This window comes from Notolepis coatsorum (assembly GCF_963971535.1).
Source record: "Notolepis coatsorum genome assembly, chromosome: 14".
NCBI lineage: Eukaryota > Metazoa > Chordata > Actinopteri > Aulopiformes > Paralepididae > Notolepis > Notolepis coatsorum.
The window spans coordinates 36,237,358-36,258,299 of NC_140178.1; the positions used below are offsets into that span (position 1 = coordinate 36,237,358).

A 20,942-nucleotide genomic window follows, 5' to 3' on the forward strand; every position below is an offset into this window, starting at 1 on the left:
CAAGCCCACACAGCTCTTGCCCCTCTTTATTTGATCTGTCGTGCCAAGTCCAGCGCTTTCATTACCTACCCAAACACCCGCTGCCCGTGCAACCCTCCCTCTCCGGTCCCCCGGTCCCCCAGTCCTCCGCCCCTCCGTCCTCTTTTATCTCCGCTCATGTCTTCCAGCTGGTGGAGAGAGCGGCACATTTCTGGCAGTGTGTGAGTGTTAAAATGTCCACCCCCTCTCCTCCTCCTCCTCCTCCTCCTCCTCCTCCTCCTCCTCCTCCTCCTCCTCCTCCTCCTCCTCCTGTTCCTGTTCCTGGTGGTTACAGTGATTGGTTTTATTTGTGCGTGCTCGGCTTGTTTTACACACAGCACTTTTCCTCCTCTCTCCTTCTCTCTGAGGACTTTTCCCAGACTTTGCAGAAGTGCTGAGGCGGCTCCTCCGTGCTGTCGCTCAGAGCGGAGGGGTTCTGAATCGCTGCCCTGTCAATCACTCTGATCCGTGGGATTGACAAATTGATCTCAGAGGTCGAGCTTCGCCCCCTAATTACTGGAAGTTGAAGTCAAAACCAGCGCTATTGTCTCAACTTTCCTTCCTCTTAGCATCTCTTAACCAGTCAATATCCCACTCTCTCTCTCTCTCTCTCTCTCTCTCTCTCTCTCTCTCTCTCTTGGTTTTTCTCTCTCTTCTCTCACTCCTCTTATCATTTTGCCCTCTTTCTCCATAGTGACAGTCATTACATCTCTTCTGCCCTTCTTCCCCTCTCTTGCTCCTTCCCACGCTCTCTCCTCCTCAGCTGTCTCTCTCCTACACTATGCCCCGGCCCTCTTCTTCAGCTCTCTCCTCCTCCTCCTCCTCCTCCTCCTCAGCTCTCTCCCTCCTACACTATGCCCCCTCTTCCTCAGCTCTCTCCTCCTCCTCCTCCACCTCAGCTCTCTCCCTCCTTCACTATGCCCCCTCTTCTTCAGCTCTCTCCTCCTCCTCTTCCACCTCAGCTCTCTCCCTCCTTCACTATGCCCCCTCTTCCTCAGCTCTCTCCTCCTCCTCTTCCACCTCAGCTCTCTCCCTCCTTCACTATGCCCCCTCTTCCTGAGCTCTCTGCTCCTCCTTGGATCTCTCCCTCCTCCCCTCTGCTCTCACCTCTCTCCTCGGTCCAGGCTGCTACACTGTGATACATACTAAAGACCACCTTCAGCGGCTCCAGCATCTCATGTGTGACCACTACCAATCAGGGCTTTCCGTTGTACAAGGCACACTGCTGACTGGTGGACTTGGCATCCTTGCGATTGGGCTGGTTGGGGGACTCTGTGCATGCGTGTGTGTGTATGTGTGTGTGTATGTGTGTGTGCATGTGTGTGTGCATGTGTGAGCGGGCATGGACGTGTGTGTGCGTGTGTGTATATTAGCCCTGCTAGCAGTCCTAAACACCAGTAATCTTGTGACTACATTAAGATACTTGGGGGGGGGGGGGGGGGGGGGGGGGGTGATGATGTCATCCGACAGAGTGTGTTGGGACCACTCTTCCTCTTTCAGTTCTACTTTCTGGGCGACCTGCCTATTTTTTTTAGGTCGAGAAAAAAGAGGAAAATGGATTTTCACGAACAATATTGTGAACCCTCTTGGAGTCATTTCTGAAGAGATTAATTCCACTGACAAACCCTCTCGCTCAATGAAGTAAACAACAGACAGCCAATCTATGCAGCCTGTGACCCGCTCTGTGACAGGGTGCCTGTTGCATTGTTCTCAGCGGGAAGGGGGGGGGGTCATGGTGGGACAGCTGAATGACGAGGGCTGTGGGCCGCGTGCAGCTATTGTGACGGGTATCATTCCATTATTAACAAAGAGAATATAGCAGGGCTGAAACACAGGCGGTGCAGCCATTGTGCAGACTCCCATTCTCCCTGCCAGACAAAGTCATGCAGCACTTTAACAGGCTGCGAGGCCCTTGTGTCAGGGCTGGTCCTGAGCACGATAGGAGCTAATATCTATATATGATATTATAACCCATAATAGTCATCAAGTATCTGAAATAGCATGGCGATGAGTAGGCTTGCCACGGTAGTCTGTGATACTGGTGTTACTCTGTGTTCAGGTATCCGCCGAGTACAACATTCAAACTCTCATTTGTAAAATACTAAGTGTGTTATTAATAATTAGTCAGACAACATTATAAACTGAACGCGTCGTGTGCGGACAGCAGCTTTATTTCATAGATCGCAGTACAGAGTAGCTTAAGTTTCACTTTCATTTAGAGTAGATTTTATTTTGCGTGAAGGAGAGAAGGGAGGCTCTAGAGACAGCACGACATAAACCCTGCAGCAGCTCAACTGGAGAGGAGCTGAGGACCAGTCCAGACCAGCAACAGTATGTTTGCGCGATGCACTAAATAGGGTTGCAGGTACATTGATCCATCAATGAATGGATAGAAAATTGATGGAAGGTATTACTGTCCATTTGTTTATTTTTAAATTAGAACATAACGTCAACTCGGTCTGTCCAACAAATGGATACTAGTAATTGAAAATTAATTAAAAACATAATGTAGATGGACAGACACAGTGGACCAATGTAGCTACACAACGTTAACAAGATCAAAGAAAGCGCTCTACAGATATTGAGCGTTATTTTGTAAAATGTTCTGTGTTTTGTAATACCGGAGTTGTCGTGAGTTTATTAGTCATGGGAGATTTCACATCACCGCGGCAACCCGATCAACGAGTCAAGGTTGAGAAAGCGAGTTATACGCCGTCCATCTCTGTGATTGTCATGTCGTTGAATGGATGAAGCAGCCATAGGGTGTTTCTTCACATCCCAATTGCAGGAGGTCGGCTTCCAAACCAACGGTGAGGGGAGGAAGGAGGAAGCAGAGCCCAGATATAATTTTTTACAAGCCTCCTAATGAGAGAAGTAGAGGAACGACAGAGGTGAGGCTTGTGATTCTACCCAGCGGTGCCGCTCCACCTTCTGGTGTGATCGAGGTGCAGAGTGGAAAGCGAGGAGAGGGGCGCGTCGGCGTATATGAATAGAATATAATTAAAGGAACAAAGAGAAAAAAACGACGGCTTGAAAAAAAGACTATTTCCAACGAGATAGAGAGAGGGAGACGGCCACGGAGGGAAGAGAAGAATAAAGTGGTTTAACCTTTAGTTTGGCCTTTGTGCCGCTGTCATTTGAGATGATAAAGGATTGTGTGCACAAGTCCTCTGGTCCTCAGAGAGAGAGAGAGAGAGATAGAGAGAGAGAGAGAGAGAGAGAGAGAGAGAGAGAGAGAGAGAGAGAGAGAGAGAGAGAGAGAGAGAGAGAGAGAGAGAGAGAATCAAGACCAGCAGTGCAAATGAAAATCGTAACTGGCCACTGTGTTATTTAGCGATGCCTTTCCATCCTCACTGTCGGGAGGCAAAGCTGCGTAGTCTCTCTAAATGAAGAGCTTTCACAATGACATTGGAAATCGTAATGGAAACACTGCATGTGCTCCATGATATTATCTAATCAGCATGTGCCTTCAGTGACGTAGGGGTAGGCCTCAAGTGTTTATTTGCATATCGAGCGGGGAGGTGAGATCCCATCACAAGTGGTCACTCATGCGGAGACACACGCTAGCGTCAGGTGTGAACCGACATGCTGTGTCCACTCGTGATTGGATCTCGATGCCAGGTGGAAACAGGGTCTATAATCCTCATGGCGTAGGTCCTCGTCCCCCCCTGGGTAACCTCTCTCCGCTCCTCCTGAAGCCCTGCGATAAAGAGGGGCCTCGGCTGTGTGCGTGTCAGGAGCCCACGGGGACCTTAGATAGCACACAGCTGTTCAGATCAACACACGTTTGCATCAGCAGAATGCAGTAGCATGCACAATCAAGCTGACACAACGTCCCAGGCCTGTTCTTAATTGTGTATCTGTATATTAACCTTTTGATCATCCTCCAGGGGCGTGTGTGCATGTTTTAATTGGCAGAACAGAGACTATATGAAGGAGGGGTAATGTCCAGGTTCACCCTGAAGGACTTCTTAGAGGAGAATGTGACCTTAAATACTGCGTGTCCTTGTGTGTGTCTACAGGGTCGTCCTACTATGACAACGTGCGGCCGCTGGCCTATCCTGACTCAGACGCCGTCCTCATCTGTTTTGACATCAGCCGCCCAGAGACTCTGGACAGTGTGATGAAGAAGGTCAGTGTGCTTCCCCCCCCACCCTCTCTCTCTCTCTCTCTCTCCTCTCTCTCTCTCTCTCTCTCTCTCTCTCTCTCTCTCTCTCTCTCTCTCTCTCTCTCTCTCTCTCTCTCTCTCTCTCTCTCTCTCTCTCTCTCTCTCTCTCTCCTCTCTCTCTCTCTCTCTCTCTCTCTCTGTTTGTATGTGTGTGTTTTTGTATGTGTGTGTGTTTGTTTCTTTTTTATGTATGTATGTGTGTGTGTGTTCGGGGCACCGTTGGGTTTACTTTAGTACTGTGGAACCCTTTGCTGTAGCCTAATGCATCACTCCTGGGGTGTGTAGGCCTAACTGTAACTGGCCTTTGACTCTTTACATGTACTGTCATACAACACTAAGAATAAGGAATACTAAGTTCAGTTAACATTAGTAATTTATGCCCACTGCATTTAAATCCAAAACCGAGCGAGACCTTTTAGTGTGTCCAGGGAGGTTCTGAGTGCAGCTGCATTAGTCAGTGTGTCTCGGAAATGGCTATTAGGCTACTGGTAACATTAAATGGATAAAACAAGCTATATCGCATAATACTGTATTCTCCAGCATCGTTTAAGTCTGCTGTTTGGGGCGCATTACACATTTAGTTTTGTCTACGATAGAGATAGATGCATTAAACGGTGTGTGATAATTGCGCACCGCTAGTATCAATGCATTTAACTCTATGGTCCAGGGAGAGATCCAGCAACAAATCTACACAAAACAAACTTTGCATTTAGATTTCAACAGGGAAAATCCATGATCAAATCCTTAATGTAGTTATTTATTGCAAACTACAATAACAGACAGCTTCAGACACACCCCCTTATAAGAGCCACCTATAATGAACAAATAACTGATAAATAATATGTGTTCTTCATGCCTTCAGCTAATGCATTGTAGGCAAACCATTCCACCCCAAGGGAGTTTCCTCACTTGAACTCTTTCCATCACCTTTAAACACGTCTCTGCTGGGCGGCTGGGTAGTGTTAGAGGTCTAAGCACTCGCCTAGTCGCCTGCCACCGCAGAGACGCGGGTTCAATTCCCAGCAGCGATACCTCTGACTCGGTTAGTCGTCCCTACAAACAAAATTGGCAGTGTTCGTGGGTGGGAAGCCGGTGGGGTATCGGTCCTGGGGTCGTTGCAATAGCGACTCCTACTGGTCGATCGGGGCACCAGGGAGGGATAGTGCGAACCTCCACGCATGTTACACTCTCCCAATGAAACTCCTAGCTGTCGGTAGGGCAGTGCAATAACCAGGGGGTAATTGGGGGATGGGAGAAAAGATAAAACACAAAAAAAGGAAAAAAATACATTTCGCTGCTGTCCGGTGAAAATCTCGAATTTTGGTTTTTACTTAAATTGAATATTTACATGGTTCTCGTTTTCTCTTGAAACCAACTCAAAACCCAACTTAGAACTTCATAAATACAGGTCTGATCAATCTGTCAATCTGAAAATTAGGTTGTTTTTCTCAATTCCCGAAAAGTTCACCCTCATGGAGAATGGTTGGAGAAAGGAGGAGGTTCTCACCCGAAAGCAGCAGTTTGCTTTACCACTGGGAAAGCTAACTCACAGAAATCCAATTATTCCTCGTGAGCATTGTTGTAGTCATTCAGACCTCTGTGGCAGTGCAAATCTTAGCAGCGCAAATTCTAATGCATCAACAATAGAATTAATCACCATAGGAGTTCGAGCCCCCCCCCCCCCTCTCCATTCCTTTATCCCATCAAAACCTCTGTGGACTCTTGACCCCGTGACCCTCTAGGGAGTGGAAGGTCACGGCAGAAGAATGAGAGGAGAAGCTCAGAAGGGGAGCCGGGCCTTGAGGAGCCCAGGAGGGACATCAGATATGCCAAATTAGCCTCACCACCAGCCCAAATCAAAGAGCAGCTGTCGCTGAGCTGCTGTCTGAGAGACCTCTCGTTTCTGTGAGCCTTCACCCCCTTCAAAATGCTGAGTTTCATATGGAATATAGGAGTTCCCAGATGCCAGCGGTTAACATTTCCTATGGTGACACTTGGGTGTGATGGTGTGCTGTTGGTAGTGGGGGTCGGAGCCAAAGTGTGGTACGATGTGGGTGGGGTGGTAGGCTCTTACTGCATTTGGCAGTGTGTGTGTGTGTGTGTGTGTATGTCAAATATGAATGTGTGTGTTCGTCAAATGTGAATGTCACACGGATTGTGTTCTGTGTGTGTGTGTGTGTGTGTGTGTGTGTGTGTGGAGACACCCCTCTTAATAGGTTTGTTTGTGTGTACGTGTGCGTCACATAAAACATGCCTGTGGCCCAGAGTGGTCTATCATCTTGAGGCCATGTGTGGCGCTTCCCTTTGAACTGCTCCTGTGTTTGTGAGCTCAGGACATTCCCACGGCCGGCCTGTTGACGTGTTTAGTGGTCTGAGGAGAGCCGCTAAAACGCTCCGACAGACTTTGTAGATCTAACCCTGGACACCTTTTCTTTTTCTCCCTTTCTTACCCACGAGTCTCTCACAAGCCTCAGCCCTGTCGACAGAGGGAAGGAGACCTGCCGTCAGGCTTTTGGTTTTCCCATGAATCCCCTGGCAGTGGGCTGCCGTGACCCCTGACCCCTAGCTGTCGCCCTGGTAATCTCTGGAGCCCGGGGCACACGGAAAAACCTGTTGCCAAATCACCATCCCAAATTAGACCCTCGACCTCCAGAGGCTGGGCGTGTCACCAAGGTCACCGGACGACAGCTGGGGAGGGTCTCGGAGGGGAAAGGGTTAAACAAATCGAAGCTTTTGATTGGACGGTATTGAGAGAATAGGGACGGGCTGGATGTGCCTGTGGGTGTTCTCAGCTTGACGGCTGAACGCACACACACTCCTGCATTCTGCACATGGCATCTGGAATATGTGAACCCTTTCAGAGTTGCTGTGTGCTGTTGGCCGTTTTCTGTCGCAGGGAAAGATGGCCTGTTGTATCAGCTGATTTTCAGCAGTGACATTTGAAAAGGGATTCTTGAACAGGGCGGCTCAACCTTTTCAGCACAGAATCTGGAATAGATTTGTTGACTGAGGCTGTGTGATAAAAGAATTTAAACAAATCAGAAACTTCAGTTACCTGAGACAAACTACAACACCTTAAAGTTAAAGTTAATTTATATTAGATTCTTCTTAAGTTCATGCAATACCATTTTAATGATCACATTGTTATGTAACACAGTACGCTAAGTTATTGTTAATGAAATACACATATAAAAGCAACATCGATTTTTATAACTTGTACTATTTTTTCTCGTCAGACATGTAGGCCTGAACCATGTCCACTCATTCAGTTCCAAAGTCAGGTTGCATTTACAGGACAATTTCACTAACTGTAGACCAACTAACAACCCTTTTATGAAGAGATTTAAATTAAACAAAGACCACAATAGCTTCCCTTGGTTATTGGATTCCAGGCTACTCACCAGCCTGTATGGGGGTCAGAGGTCAACATATTCACGGCCGGGAAGTGTAAAGGTCTTCCCTCTCTATAGCTAATTTCCCTAATCAATAGAATCAACCCGGCTGTTGACACTGACTACAGTATTTAGCACAACCACTGGTGGGTAATCACTAATGTCTGTCTGTCTGTCTGTCTGTCTGTCTGTCTGTCTGTCTGTCTGTCTGTCTGTCTGTCTGTCTGTCTGTCTGTCTGTCTGTCTGTCTGTCTGTCTGTCTGTCTGTCTGTCTGTCTGTCTGTCTGTCTGTCTGTCTGTCTGTCTGTCTGTCTGTCTGTCTGTCTGTCTGTCTGTCTGTCTGTCTGTCTGTCTGTCTGTCTGTCTGTCTGTCTGTCTGTCTGTCTGTCTGTCTGTCTGTCTGTCTGTCTGTCTGTCTGTCTGTCTGTCTGTCTGTCTGTCTGTCTGTCTGTCTGTCTGTCTGTCTGTCTGTCTGTCTGTCTGTCTGTCTGTCTGTCTGTCTGTCTGTCTGTCTGTCTGTCTGTCTGTCTGTCTGTCTGTCTGTCTGTCTGTCTGTCTGTCTGTCTGTCTGTCTGTCTGTCTGTCTGTCTGTCTGTCTGTCTGTCTGTCTGTCTGTCTGTCTGTCTGTCTGTCTGTCTGTCTGTCTGTCTGTCTGTCTGTCTGTCTGTCTGTCTGTCTGTCTGTCTGTCTGTCTGTCTGTCTGTCTGTCTGTCTGTCTGTCTGTCTGTCTGTCTGTCTGTCTGTCTGTCTGTCTGTCTGTCTGTCTGTCTGTCTGTCTGTCTGTCTGTCTGTCTGTCTGTCTGTCTGTCTGTCTGTCTGTCTGTCTGTCTGTCTGTCTGTCTGTCTGTCTGTCTGTCTGTCTGTCTGTCTGTCTGTCTGTCTGTCTGTCTGTCTGTCTGTCTGTCTGTCTGTCTGTCTGTCTGTCTGTCTGTCTGTCTGTCTGTCTGTCTGTCTGTCTGTCTGTCTGTCTGTCTGTCTGTCTGTCTGTCTGTCTGTCTGTCTGTCTGTCTGTCTGTCTGTCTGTCTGTCTGTCTGTCTGTCTGTCTGTCTGTCTGTCTGTCTGTCTGTCTGTCTGTCTGTCTGTCTGTCTGTCTGTCTGTCTGTCTGTCTGTCTGTCTGTCTGTCTGTCTGTCTGTCTGTCTGTCTGTCTGTCTGTCTGTCTGTCTGTCTGTCTGTCTGTCTGTCTGTCTGTCTGTCTGTCTGTCTGTCTGTCTGTCTGTCTGTCTGTCTGTCTGTCTGTCTGTCTGTCTGTCTGTCTGTCTGTCTGTCTGTCTGTCTGTCTGTCTGTCTGTCTGTCTGTCTGTCTGTCTGTCTGCCTGCCTCACTGTCTGTTTCAAGTTTTCAAGTTTTTTTTAATTTGTCACATATAAGGTACATTACAGTGAAATGCTTGGTTCTGTATGAGCCTCCTGAGATTGTTCATACAGTAAAAAAAGGTAAAAAGAATAAAGGCCAAACACTATACAAAATATACAATATACAAACTAAAGTAAAAAATGGAAACAATGCAAAAAAGAGGTAGAGATGTAGTGCAAATCTTTTAGTAATAAATATATACAATATGGTGTAGTGTTAAAAGAGTTTAAAGTGTGTAAAGTGAATGTTAAAGGTGAGTGTTTGGGCGGCTAGGTGGTGTAGTGGGCAAGAATCCAGCTCTCGGCGTTGCTATCAGCTTGGCTGGTCGTTCATACTAACACAATTGGCAGTGTTAGGGGTGGGAAAGCTGATGAGTGGGTCCTGGGCGTTGTGGACAGCGACCCCTACAGTTCGGTCGGGGCGCCTGCACAGCGAGGGTAGGATCTGGAGAGAGGTAGTGTGACCTTCCACACGTTACACTCTCCCGGTGAGAATCTGCGCTGCCAGGCTGGCTGCCGGCTGGCTGCACATGCGTCGGAGGAAAGCATGTGACAGTCTCCGGCCTCCCGGACCAACAGTAGGGGGGAGTGCGCAACAACCAGGAAGGGGGTTGGGAATTGGCATAACGACTAACAGTGGGATGGGAGAAAATCGGAAAAAAGGAGGGGGGGAAAAGATTATAAAAAAAAAAAGGTGAGTGTTTAAAGTGAGTGTGAGCATGTGGATGTGTGTGCAGTGAATGTAGATGGATGGGTTATTGTTGCATAGGGTCATTGAGCATCCTGATGGCCTGGGGATAGAAGCTGTCTGTCTGACTGTCTGTCTGTCTGTGTATTTATCCACAGTGGCAGGGAGAGACGCAGGAGTTTTGTCCCAACGCCAAGGTGGTCCTGGTGGGCTGTAAGTTGGACATGAGGACAGACGTCAGTACTCTGAGGGAGTTATCCAAGCAGCGTCTCATCCCTGTTACTCATGAACAGGTGAGCAGGAGGAGGAGGAGGAGGAGGATGGGGGAATAAATAACAAGAACACTGCAAAATAAATCTGTATCTCAGCTAATAATTTCATGTTGTATTGATTGAGTCTCCGCAGCTTATTTTCTTAAGTGAAATTATTTTGCCAACCGGGCAAAATAAATTCACTTACAATTCAAATAAGCTTGTTTCACATATTTTCTCTAAACAAGAAACATCTTGAAACCAAGGAACGTCCTCCTTAAAATACAAGGTTCCTATCGCTTTCTTCTGAAAAGTCGGGTTGCATTGGAACACGAGTGAAATCCCCTCAAACCCCCCCCCGTCGGCAGAACGTTTCACTCCTTTTAAGAAAACACACATCTTAACCCTTTGTAGTGTGGTAGTGAAAGCATTAATCCTTTGTAGTGTGGTGGTGCATCAACGCAAGGTCAAATGATTCGCTAAGAAGGGCATATTTTGTGGCGGGAAAAGGGGGTGGAGGGATGAAAGGGAGAAGGTAGCGGGGAGGGAAAAGGTAGGAAAAACAATGAGGAGAAATAATAATGTGTAGTTTTCCATCTCGGATCAGTGTTGCTATCGCCTCCCTGGCAAACTCCCTCGGGAGGGGAGTGTGAAAGGAAACTCTCAACACAATCAGCCTGGTTGTAGAGCAGGAGCGTGAAGCCTCCCTGGACATGTTGCTGGGGTTGGCATTTTGACTGTAATTTGCTGACAGCGATGTAAAGGTTGCTTATAGTGAGGGCTGGTGGATGAGGGGGGGGGGGGGGGGGGGGGGGGGGTGTTGCTGGTGGAGTTTATGTCTAGGGACAGTTTTTATTTTCCTGCCCCCTGAAATGAAATATTCATGCAGATTTAGGGATTTTCAAAACGCGGGATGACTGGAAAAATTGACTTTGATAAACGATGTGAGCTTATTTTTATTTTTTTTCATGAGAGAGAGAGAGAGAGAGAGAGAGAGAGAGAGAGAGAGAGAGAGAGAGAGAGAGAGAGAGAGAGAGAGAGAGAGAGAGAAGAGGGAGGGGGTGCTACACTCACTGGTCTGTAAATCTGTAAATTTTAACCAGCTTCTTGCATGTTTATGATGTGTTGCTCCCGTGTCAGACATACACAAAGTGGAGGGGATTATTCCCCCCCCCCCCCACACACACAAAAGCCCCCAGAACAAAGAAGCCTTTTTTCCCTCCTCCGAGGCCGTCTGAGAGCTTGCTTACGGGGCAAAGAGAGCGTAGCCTCCAGAAAAATCACCAAGCGAAGAAAAGACAGCTCATGTAAATAAGCCACGTAAACAAAAGACAGAGTGGCAAACCGTGGCCGCTCATGTAAAACAGCCGCGGTCCTTTTGTCGCAGCCATTGTTTTCCTTGTTGTCGGACTCTATTTTCGTCTGAGCCGGGGCCACTGCTTGGTCCCTCTGACACACAGGCCAGAAAAACTGTGTCACGCGGCACATGCCACGCCGCCGCGGCCATAAACTTTTGGGGCGTTCTAATCCAGCGGCTCTCGTGTTATCCCGCCGTCCATCTTAAGTTGAATTCCAGCGGAGCTAAGGAGTCACGGGCGAGGGTGACCCCAGACATTTCCGCACTTAATCTGACAGAGATGTGATAAAGCTTTTCTGCTTGTTACTGTGACCACTTGTTATCCCCCCCCCCACACACACACACACCCAGCCCACACCCAGCCCACACCCAGCCCGCCCACCACCCAGCCCAGCGTGACTCTAAAATCTGCCGTTCCACCTAATGAAGACTTCTTATCCGTGGCTTCCGTGCGCCTCCCTGATACAATCAAACTCGACCCCATGGGTATGAAAGGCACTGTGTGTGTGTTGAAGTGCAGTGCGCCCCCCCCCCAGGAGAGGTTAATTCGTCATCGCATTACAGCTCGTTGTTCCTCTTAGGATCTGGGTTCAAACGGCGACACGAGAACGTAAGCTTTTCCCCGAGAGAGCAGAGAGAGGAGGGGAGATCTTTCTTTAAATTAAATATGCCTCTCGTATTTTGATCTTAAACTCTCTCCAAATCGCTACGTTAAGACAATGTCACCGCTTCTTCCGCCAGCGGCCCCTGAGGGACGCGCCCTGCTCCCACTCCACTCCCACCGCCGGAGAGAGTGGGTCCATGCCAGACGGAGGAGGCGAGGGGGCCTCTGCATTATTCATGCCTTGCCTTGGAGTAGCTTCATTTGTCTCCAGACATGTTTAGATCAACATCTCAGTCTCCGGTCTGCCTGGTTTCTCTCTCAGGGTTTTACACTGTGGTAACGTGATATACTGCTTATCTGTATGTCGGGGGGGGGGGGGGGGGGGGGGGGGGGGCCTTGGAACGCCAGTTTAATGTGTTTATGATGTTTTTGTATGATTTGAAGGTTTTTGTGGTCTTTTATTGGTTCCTTTTTATGGGTGTTTAATCATGTCTTGATGGTATATGAGGCCCATTGTAACCCCTTTCAGGTGTAAGTGTTGTGGAATGCTTTCTCTCTCAGAATTCTGTCTTACAGTTGACCTATCTCAAACCCTTTTCTTGATCCTCCAATCACAACCGTTGCTTGCCTAGGACAATGGAGGATAAAGGGAAGGTTTTTTCCGAGGGAAGCAACAGTTGTGATTGGAGGATCAAGAAAAGAGGGCATGGATTTGAAATAGTCAGTTATAAAACTGTACAGCTTTCAGCGGCCAGTCGTGACATTGTGACATCATAGTCAGAATGATCAATTGTTATCTCACTTGTGAGATCATATACACCTGAAAGGGTTATAACATTTTAATATTTCCAAAAGATACACGGTTATCAATGTGAAAATGTGGTCATATTTCTTGGCTTTTACGGAGTTGGCTTTTACGGAGACATGAGGATTTTGTACGGCAGCGATGTCATGATGGGTTTAGGACGAAGGACGACAGAGTGCCTATTGTGCAAGTTTGTTTTTCTTTGTAAAGTGCTCACACACGGCAACTCGATGTGGAGTGAACTCCTGTGTGACAGCACCACTAAAAGCCAGAGGATAGGAGATAAACAAAACAACACCGTGGCGCAGTCGAAGGTACTGGTCTGACCTTGTTCTGTCAAGGTCGCTGGCTTCAAGGGAAGCACAGCTGTTTTCCATATCGGAGACAACAGGAACAGAGAGCAGAGATGATGATGTTACAGAATAAATAACATGATGATGATGATGATGATGATGATGATGATGATGATGATGATGATGATGATGATGATGATGATGATGCTCTGCCTTACAAGTAGCAGTGAAACTGATCCTCTAAAGTGTATTTCCTGTCCCGCATACGATTAGATTAGATTAAATTAAAATGTATTGTCATAAGTACAGTACAACAAAAAGAAGTTTGGCATCCAACCAGAGTGCAAATGTAACAGTAAAGTGCAACAGAAATATACAATGTACAGATGATTAAACTGAATACAATATATAAAAGGTATAAAATTAAATAAGGTATTGTTGATACAAAAGTACATGGCACAGGTACATACTTAGTATATTAGTATATTACTAGCTATTTTGTACAATATAATACAATACAATACCTTTGGCAGGACAGGAGGTAGACGGCGAAGTCGATTTTTCGGACTCACTACTTGCGCAGTTGTCGCCATTTGCCTACTGTCGTAAACGCAGCATTAATTGTGATTGGCGAGGATTACGATTAACGCAATTTCACGATCCCTTCTCTTCTATGCGTTTCAGGGCAGTACGATAGCCCGACAGATGGGAGCTGTGGCCTACGTGGAGTGCACCTCCAAGGTGTCGGAGAATAGTGTTCGGGACGTGTTCCACATCACCACGCTGGCGTCGGTGCGACGGCCGCACAAGCCCCAGCTGAAGCGCAGCAGCTCCCGCCGGGGCCTGAAGAGGGTGTCCCAGCTGCCCCTCCCCGCCCTGCCCGGCCGGACTGAACACATGGACCCTGCCCCGGCCATGAGGAAGGACCGTGCCAAGAGCTGCGTGCTCATGTAGAGACCCATTGAAATAGATATCTATATATATATATAGAGAGAGAGAAACACAGAAATACTATATGACAGAGGAACTCTATTTATTGTTTTCGTTGTTCTTTTAATCTTTTTTTTTTTTGGACACAAAAAATTATCCTCTTATTCTCATTTTTTTGCACTGCTGAGGAACAAGGAAAAAAAGAAAAGAAGAAAAGAAAAAAAAGAAAACACATTGTGGAAATAAATGCTTTGGATTTGTGTGTGTGTGTGTGTGTGTGTGCACGTGTGCGCGCAACATTTCGGAGCTGTTTACATATTGGTGTTGTTTTTGAAACGGTGACAAAGTGGACTAACCCTAGTGGGATGTGAAGAAACCCTGACGGAGGAAGTGCAGTAAAAAAAATAAAGTGGAAGTATTCAAGTGGAATTGGCTTCCGGAACACTCTCCGAAACCAGAGGACGGCACAGTGGACAGGAGGAGGACAGATGGCGCTAGAGCCAGAAGAGGAGGACCACCACGTCCAATGAGGACGACGGAGGGCGAAGCGTATTGTTCCGAAGAGACAATTGTGGACATGGTTACTGTTGCCTAGCTGTACTCTGTGAAGTTGCTTCCTGTTGCCACGTTTGAGAGGAAAAAACAGTATGTATAGATGATGCTAAAAAGGGATCCCAATATTTAGGTTTATTTTGGGACAGGTGAACAGAACAGAAAAAGCCAAGTGTCTGAAATAGCTTTTTTTTGTGGAAGGGTTGAAATTGTTATTGTGAATATGTGTGGATTATTACAACCGCAAGTGCATTTGAAAAAAAAGGTCACAACATATCTAAATTCTTTTTTCTCTTTTTTTCCTTTCTTTTACTTTAAACTATTGTTCTCATCTCTAAACATGATTATTTGAAGTTACTGCTGTTGTCGCTATTTTAAGATGTTACTTTGTGGAAAATATAGCGGTAAAATGTTAGGGCTATTTTGCTGTATTTTCTCTTACTGAGTCTAAAATAAAGCAACAGGTTGACTATAGGGAGAAGAGAATTCCTGTCTGATGATTTATTGCTTTTATTTTTCTTCTGAAGTGGCATCACTGTCATTCACATAATTACGTGATTAATAGCTCAGATGGAACGGAACGCCAAACTGGTCAAGTCTTTCTATTCGCTCCGTGTCCGTGTGTTCATCAGTGCGGAGTGTGGCGCGCCCTGCTAACGGTGCGGCTATGAGCATCAGTTGGCTGTTACCAAGGTTACCGTATCCCGGTGGCCACCCTGCTTCCCCCTGCCTACTCAGAATTCAAGTACCACTGTTGCCTTTTGAGTGAGTTAGTCTTACAAGTTAATCTGCAGTCATCTCAATTAGTGAAAACCACTTCTGGAGCGATGGAGCAACAGCACAACACACGCAGTGTTCCTGCTTGCTAATGTTAAGAAGAGAGTCATGCTGTTGGTCTAAATCAAATCAAATACAATTTATTTGTAAAGCCCGCAATCACACGTTAATGTCCCCATGGGCTGGACAAGTCTTCTTTAAACAAGTCAAGAAGAAACATCACAATAAATCAAGAACAAAAAACCCAAGCCCTGCATTATCATGAAATCCAAAACAACACTCCCAGACATACCCCAGTGAAGGTAAGGGAAAAACTCACAAAAAACCTAGCAATAGGAAAAAAGCACCACAGGCAATGTGGAGAAGAGAAACCTTAGAAGGGCCGTTCAATCCCCCTTCTTGGATGTCGTTGATAGTAGTGTTGCTATGGATGATCGATGGGTGGAGGATAAAAGTACAGGCCAAATAGTTGGTATGTATGTACATATACGTGTAATAAAACACAAATATGTACATGCAATCGCAAATGGGGTACATAAGAACATTTTTGAAAGATTTAAATAGAATAGAGCTAAGAACAACAACAACAAAAGAGAAAGCATAGGGAAGCGAGCGCTAGTATGAAAATAGGATAAAGGCTAAATGTCAAGGCTCGGAGCTCAAAATATGAGTATGTATTCCGTTCTGATCCATTTTAAGTATGGGGGTGACGTAGAGAGGATCACATCATCTTGGCCATCACCACGGGGCATCCACCACCTTGGTCATCACCACGAGATATCCACTCACAGAGAGACGGGGACAGGCGTTAGACATAGCAATAGATACGTGTAGTAAGCATATATGTGAATAGAATAGATACATGTAGTAAGCATATATGTGAATAGAATAGATACATGTAGTAAGCATATATGTGAATAGAATAGATACATGTAGTAAGCATATATGTGAATAGAATAGATACATGTAGTAAGCATATATGTGAATAGAATAGATACATGTAGTAAGCATATATGTGAATAGAATAGATACATGTAGTAAGCATATATGTGAATAGAATAGATACATTTGGTAAGCATATATGTGAATAGAATAGATACATTTGGTAAGCATATATGTGAATAGAATAGAAGTACTTAACCCAGCAATGAACTAGAACAGGCATGTTTTAGACGTTGTGGGTCGGACGGAAGATGGTATGAAGCTGATCCATGACCTCAGTGGTGCACATAACCAATGTGGGGGTAGAACAGTCACTGCAATCTTGCATCCCCCCGCCCCGAGACATCCACCACCTTGGCCAACACTACGATGAGACAACCATTCAGGGAGATAGGGAGATGGGGACAGGGGTTAGAGAGTTCCCATGTTTGTAGTAGGCGGAATTTTAGCAAATAATACATGTAATAAGCATATATATGCATATATGGAGACAATATAATCAAAGTATATAAGAAAATTGTGAAATTAAGTAGTAAATAGAACTAAGAACTACTGCAAGCGTTGGTCTACTCCACGTGACAGATGACAGTATGTGTAAGTCCTGTCCTCTGAGGAAAAAATTTTGTCATCTGTTTGACCTTTGAGATTTTCACTCTCTCAGCTCCACCTGTAAACCAGGCTGTTGGCCAGTCTGGCTGTAGCCAGCCTGTCTATCCATCTGGCTGAAGACGGGCCGCCTGATTGCCTGTCTGTCTGACAGTACAGATGTTATGTCAGCATGGTGCAATAGGCAGGGGGCTACATCCTGACAGTGTGGGGCTGGAGGTGGGAGTAGGCTGTACCTTCATAAGTCACAACACCATGACCCTGACCAAATATATTACCTCTACAGCTTCCAATCCTGTCTGACAACTAAACCGGTCCTGCAGGCATGCTTAAAATACACGTCATGCACAAACACACACACACACACACACACACACACACACACACACACACACACACACACACACACACACACACACACACACACACACACACACACACACACACACACACACACACACACACACACACACACACACACACACACACACACACACACACACACACACACACACACACACACACACACACACACACACACACACACACACACACACACACACACACACACACACACACCACACACACACACACACACAAGGTGGATGCAAATTGATAAAATGAAATAGGAAGTAGATTAGATTAGATTAGATTAGATTAGATTCAAATGTATTGTCATTATACAGCACAAGTTCAAGGGAAGCACAGCAGTTTTCCATATCGGAGACAACAGGAACAGAGACCCAAAGCAGAGATGATAATGCAAAGTTACACAATAAACAACATGATGATGATACTCTGCCTTATAAGTAGTAGTGAAACTGAGATAAATAATTTTAAAGTGCATTTCCTGTTCCGCATACGATTAGATTAGATTATATTTTATTCAAATGTATTGTCATTATACAGTACAGTACATAAAAAAGAAGTTTGGCATTAGTGCAAATGTAGCAGTAAAGTGCAATAGCAATATACAATGTACAGGTGGTTAGACTGGGTAAAAAATATGCAAATTAGTACTACTAGTGTAGTGCTAATCAGATGTATGTACAGAGTTGTATTATATAAATAGTATGACAGTATGACTACTACTGGCCAGCAGCGTAACTAGTAAGAGTATAGGATATGTACAGATATAGATATAGTCATAATTGTGTGTGTGTGTATGTGACTGAGTGAGAGAGAGCGAGAGAGAGAGAGAGAGGTTGAGGGAGGTGACAAGGTGTGGAGGGGAGTAGTATTAACAGGGGAGAAGGGGGCGGACAGTTTTGGGACAGGTTCAGGAGGCAGACAGGAGCTATAAGCAGGGCAGGAATCACCCAGGGCAGGAAATGAACAGTGGAAAGGAGGCCAGCGCCCACAGCAGTTTACAGGACCCGCTGTGCCCCCACAGTTCACACTGACACTAAAGAGGATTAGTCTTGCGCTGCCTCACACTGTGCGTGTGCCTTAGGATGGCATAATCTCTGCTTGTTGCATTATACCATCAGCCTGTGTTCTCGTCACATGAAGCACCCATCCGTACATTCTGGCAGGCACATCTATCTCACAAAGATAAAGTGTCCCCTGCATTGCTTCTGAAATGGAACCCGTCTCTTAGTGGAGCTTGACAACATACTCTCACTCGCACAGATGATCCCTCGGACTGTGACCGAGAGGGGTTTATTGCTGTGGAACGTCTAGTCGAGCATCTATTTCAGCAATCTGATCAGCCATTTGCCCTTTACCACCGAGATTAGGAGCAGGATTAGAAGCACCTCTGTGAGTTCTGCATACTTGAATTTCCTCCCTTTCTACGCTGTTGCCCTCCACCCCTGAGACACACAGGCGGAGCAGTCATGGCTAAATGGCTGTAGATGATATCATCCACACAGGAAACACATGGTCACAGACGTCCATGGCCAATTATGATTTGCAAATGTTGGATGGATGGTGGCTCTCTCCTCAGGAATGGCTGCGACGGATGGACAGACAGACAAATAGACTGATGCACAGAGAGAGACAGAGAGAGATATATGCACAGAGAGATTTAGACAGACAAAGAGAGACAGATGCACAGAGAGAGAGAGAGAGATGTAGACAGACAGACAGAAAGAGAGAGACAGACAGATACACACAGAGAGACAGAGATATATTGATAGACAGATACAGAGAGAGAGAGAGAGAGAGAGAGAGACAGATACACAGGGAATGAGGGGCAGATCACTGTGACTATTCAGAGCCACAAATTGCATCCAGTCATGAGACGATTTGTAATGAGGAGCAGCATGTGACCAACACACACACACACGCCCGTGCACACACGCATGCACGCGCACACACACACACACACACACACACACACACACACACACACACACACACACACACACACACACACACACACACACACACACACACACACACACACACACACACACACACACACACACACACACACACACACACACACACACACACACACACACACACACACACACACACACACACACACACACACACACACATACACACACACACACACACAGGCAGGAAATACAATATATAGACAATATTGCATTCCACATTTCTGGGCTGGGAATTTAACCGTCAGTGTACTGCATGGCTGAACGGAAGAGCATATTAATCTGAGGACCTTTCCATTGTTGCCTCTTAAGATTTCCTACTTTATTGTTTCCCCCATTTCCCAGCGGATAAACTCAACAAAGCGGAGACGGACCGGGCTCTGTCCCCGAGGTGCTTCAGCAATGAAAACTCACACTGTGGAGATTAATTAGCCCCCGGTTTAGTAGTTTCTCCACTATGGAATAGAGCACTGCTAATTAAAATGTGTGAGTGTCTGTGCTTTAATAAAGTGCGCTGGTGTGTGTGCTCGTGTGTGTGTGTGTGTGTGTGTGTGTGTGTGTGTGCATGTGTGTGTGTGTGCATATACAGTACACTATATGTGTGTATCTTCTTTGGTGTTGAAATGCTCTTCTGAGGCCAGCATCTTATTACATTTACATTTACATTTTATTACAGAGAGAGGCTTTTCTTATTATCTTTCTTATCACCAAAAGGCGGTAAAACTGACCGATACCAGTTATTGATATTCAGTTCTGTACACACGCACACATTCCTCTGAGGCATTAGAGGTTGTATATACGATAATAGTTTGTCAGTGAGCGTCCCGATATCACGCCCATGCGTGAGATACACCTGATGGTCCACCACAGGGTAGCGTGTCAGTGTCACTAGAAACGACCATATGGTCATGTGTGAAAAGCAGTTTTGTAGTCGAGTCACTAAATCTTGAGTCCGAGTCGAGTCTCGAGTCACAGAAGGAGAGCCCGAGTCGAGTCCCCATTACCCTAGTCCGTGTCCGAGTCCAAGTCATCAAGGTTGAGTCCACTCCTCTCTGGCAGTTGACATACAAATAAAAAAAGGTCTACATTAAACATAAATGACCACCATTTCAAAGGGAGTTTATTTACTTTGTGACACAATAGCCAAACAAATACACTAGCCATCAATATATTTTGCCAAATGATTAGGGCTGATTACAAAAAAGAAAAAAAAATTATAATAACTGTATCAATTAACAAGTCCGAGTCCAAGTCTGCACCTTCCGAGTCTGAATGCAGTCAATGCTCGAGTCCAAATCTTTTACACTAAAAGCAAAAGTATTACACAATTATCCAAACCTTACACTCAAAGAGCAAAACATGGGCCCAGATTTACACCACTATAAGCACAATGTCAGCCTCTCACTTTTTGCAAAACAATACACAGTGATTTGTAAAACACTATAAACACACTTGCATACATTAGACACAGAAGTATATCATGATGTCACTTCCTTGCTATTCCAAAGCACTGACTGTCAAATTACCACACCTATGAGCCAATTGGTTAAACACAGCCATCAGGTGCGCAAACACATGATTATAGGTAATTGTAGACACACCAATCAGGTTTAAGCACTATAAGAATGCAGCAAGTGAGTTCAAATCAGAGAATCACAACAACACATGTCCCAGTTTCCCAGAAATTCTCTGGACAGATCCAGCTAGGCGAAGAGATAATGTCTAGTATTATCTGTACTGTATTTTTGATTTTTTATTCTGAATTTTTTACAGTGTAATTTTAACCTGTACTGGATACAGTATTTTATGTTTGTCTGATATTTGCTGCACTTACAGTATTATGCACACTACTGTAGTAG

At 45.7% G+C, this 20,942-nt stretch overlaps 1 protein-coding gene across 1 annotated transcript in view; it reads left to right on the forward strand.

Annotated features, from left to right (window-relative positions):
• Positions 1 to 14,888, forward strand: part of rnd2 (Rho family GTPase 2) — a 56,432-nt gene extending 41,544 nt beyond the window's left edge. Inside the window, exons 3-5 of the mRNA XM_084328166.1 lie at positions 4,041 to 4,150; positions 9,780 to 9,914; positions 13,616 to 14,888. Coding sequence (XP_084184292.1) covers positions 4,041 to 4,150; positions 9,780 to 9,914; positions 13,616 to 13,885 — 515 coding nt within the window. The 3' untranslated portion in view covers positions 13,886 to 14,888. The remainder of the gene's footprint in view (positions 1 to 4,040; positions 4,151 to 9,779; positions 9,915 to 13,615) is intronic.
• Positions 14,889 to 20,942: the final 6,054 nt, after the last annotated feature.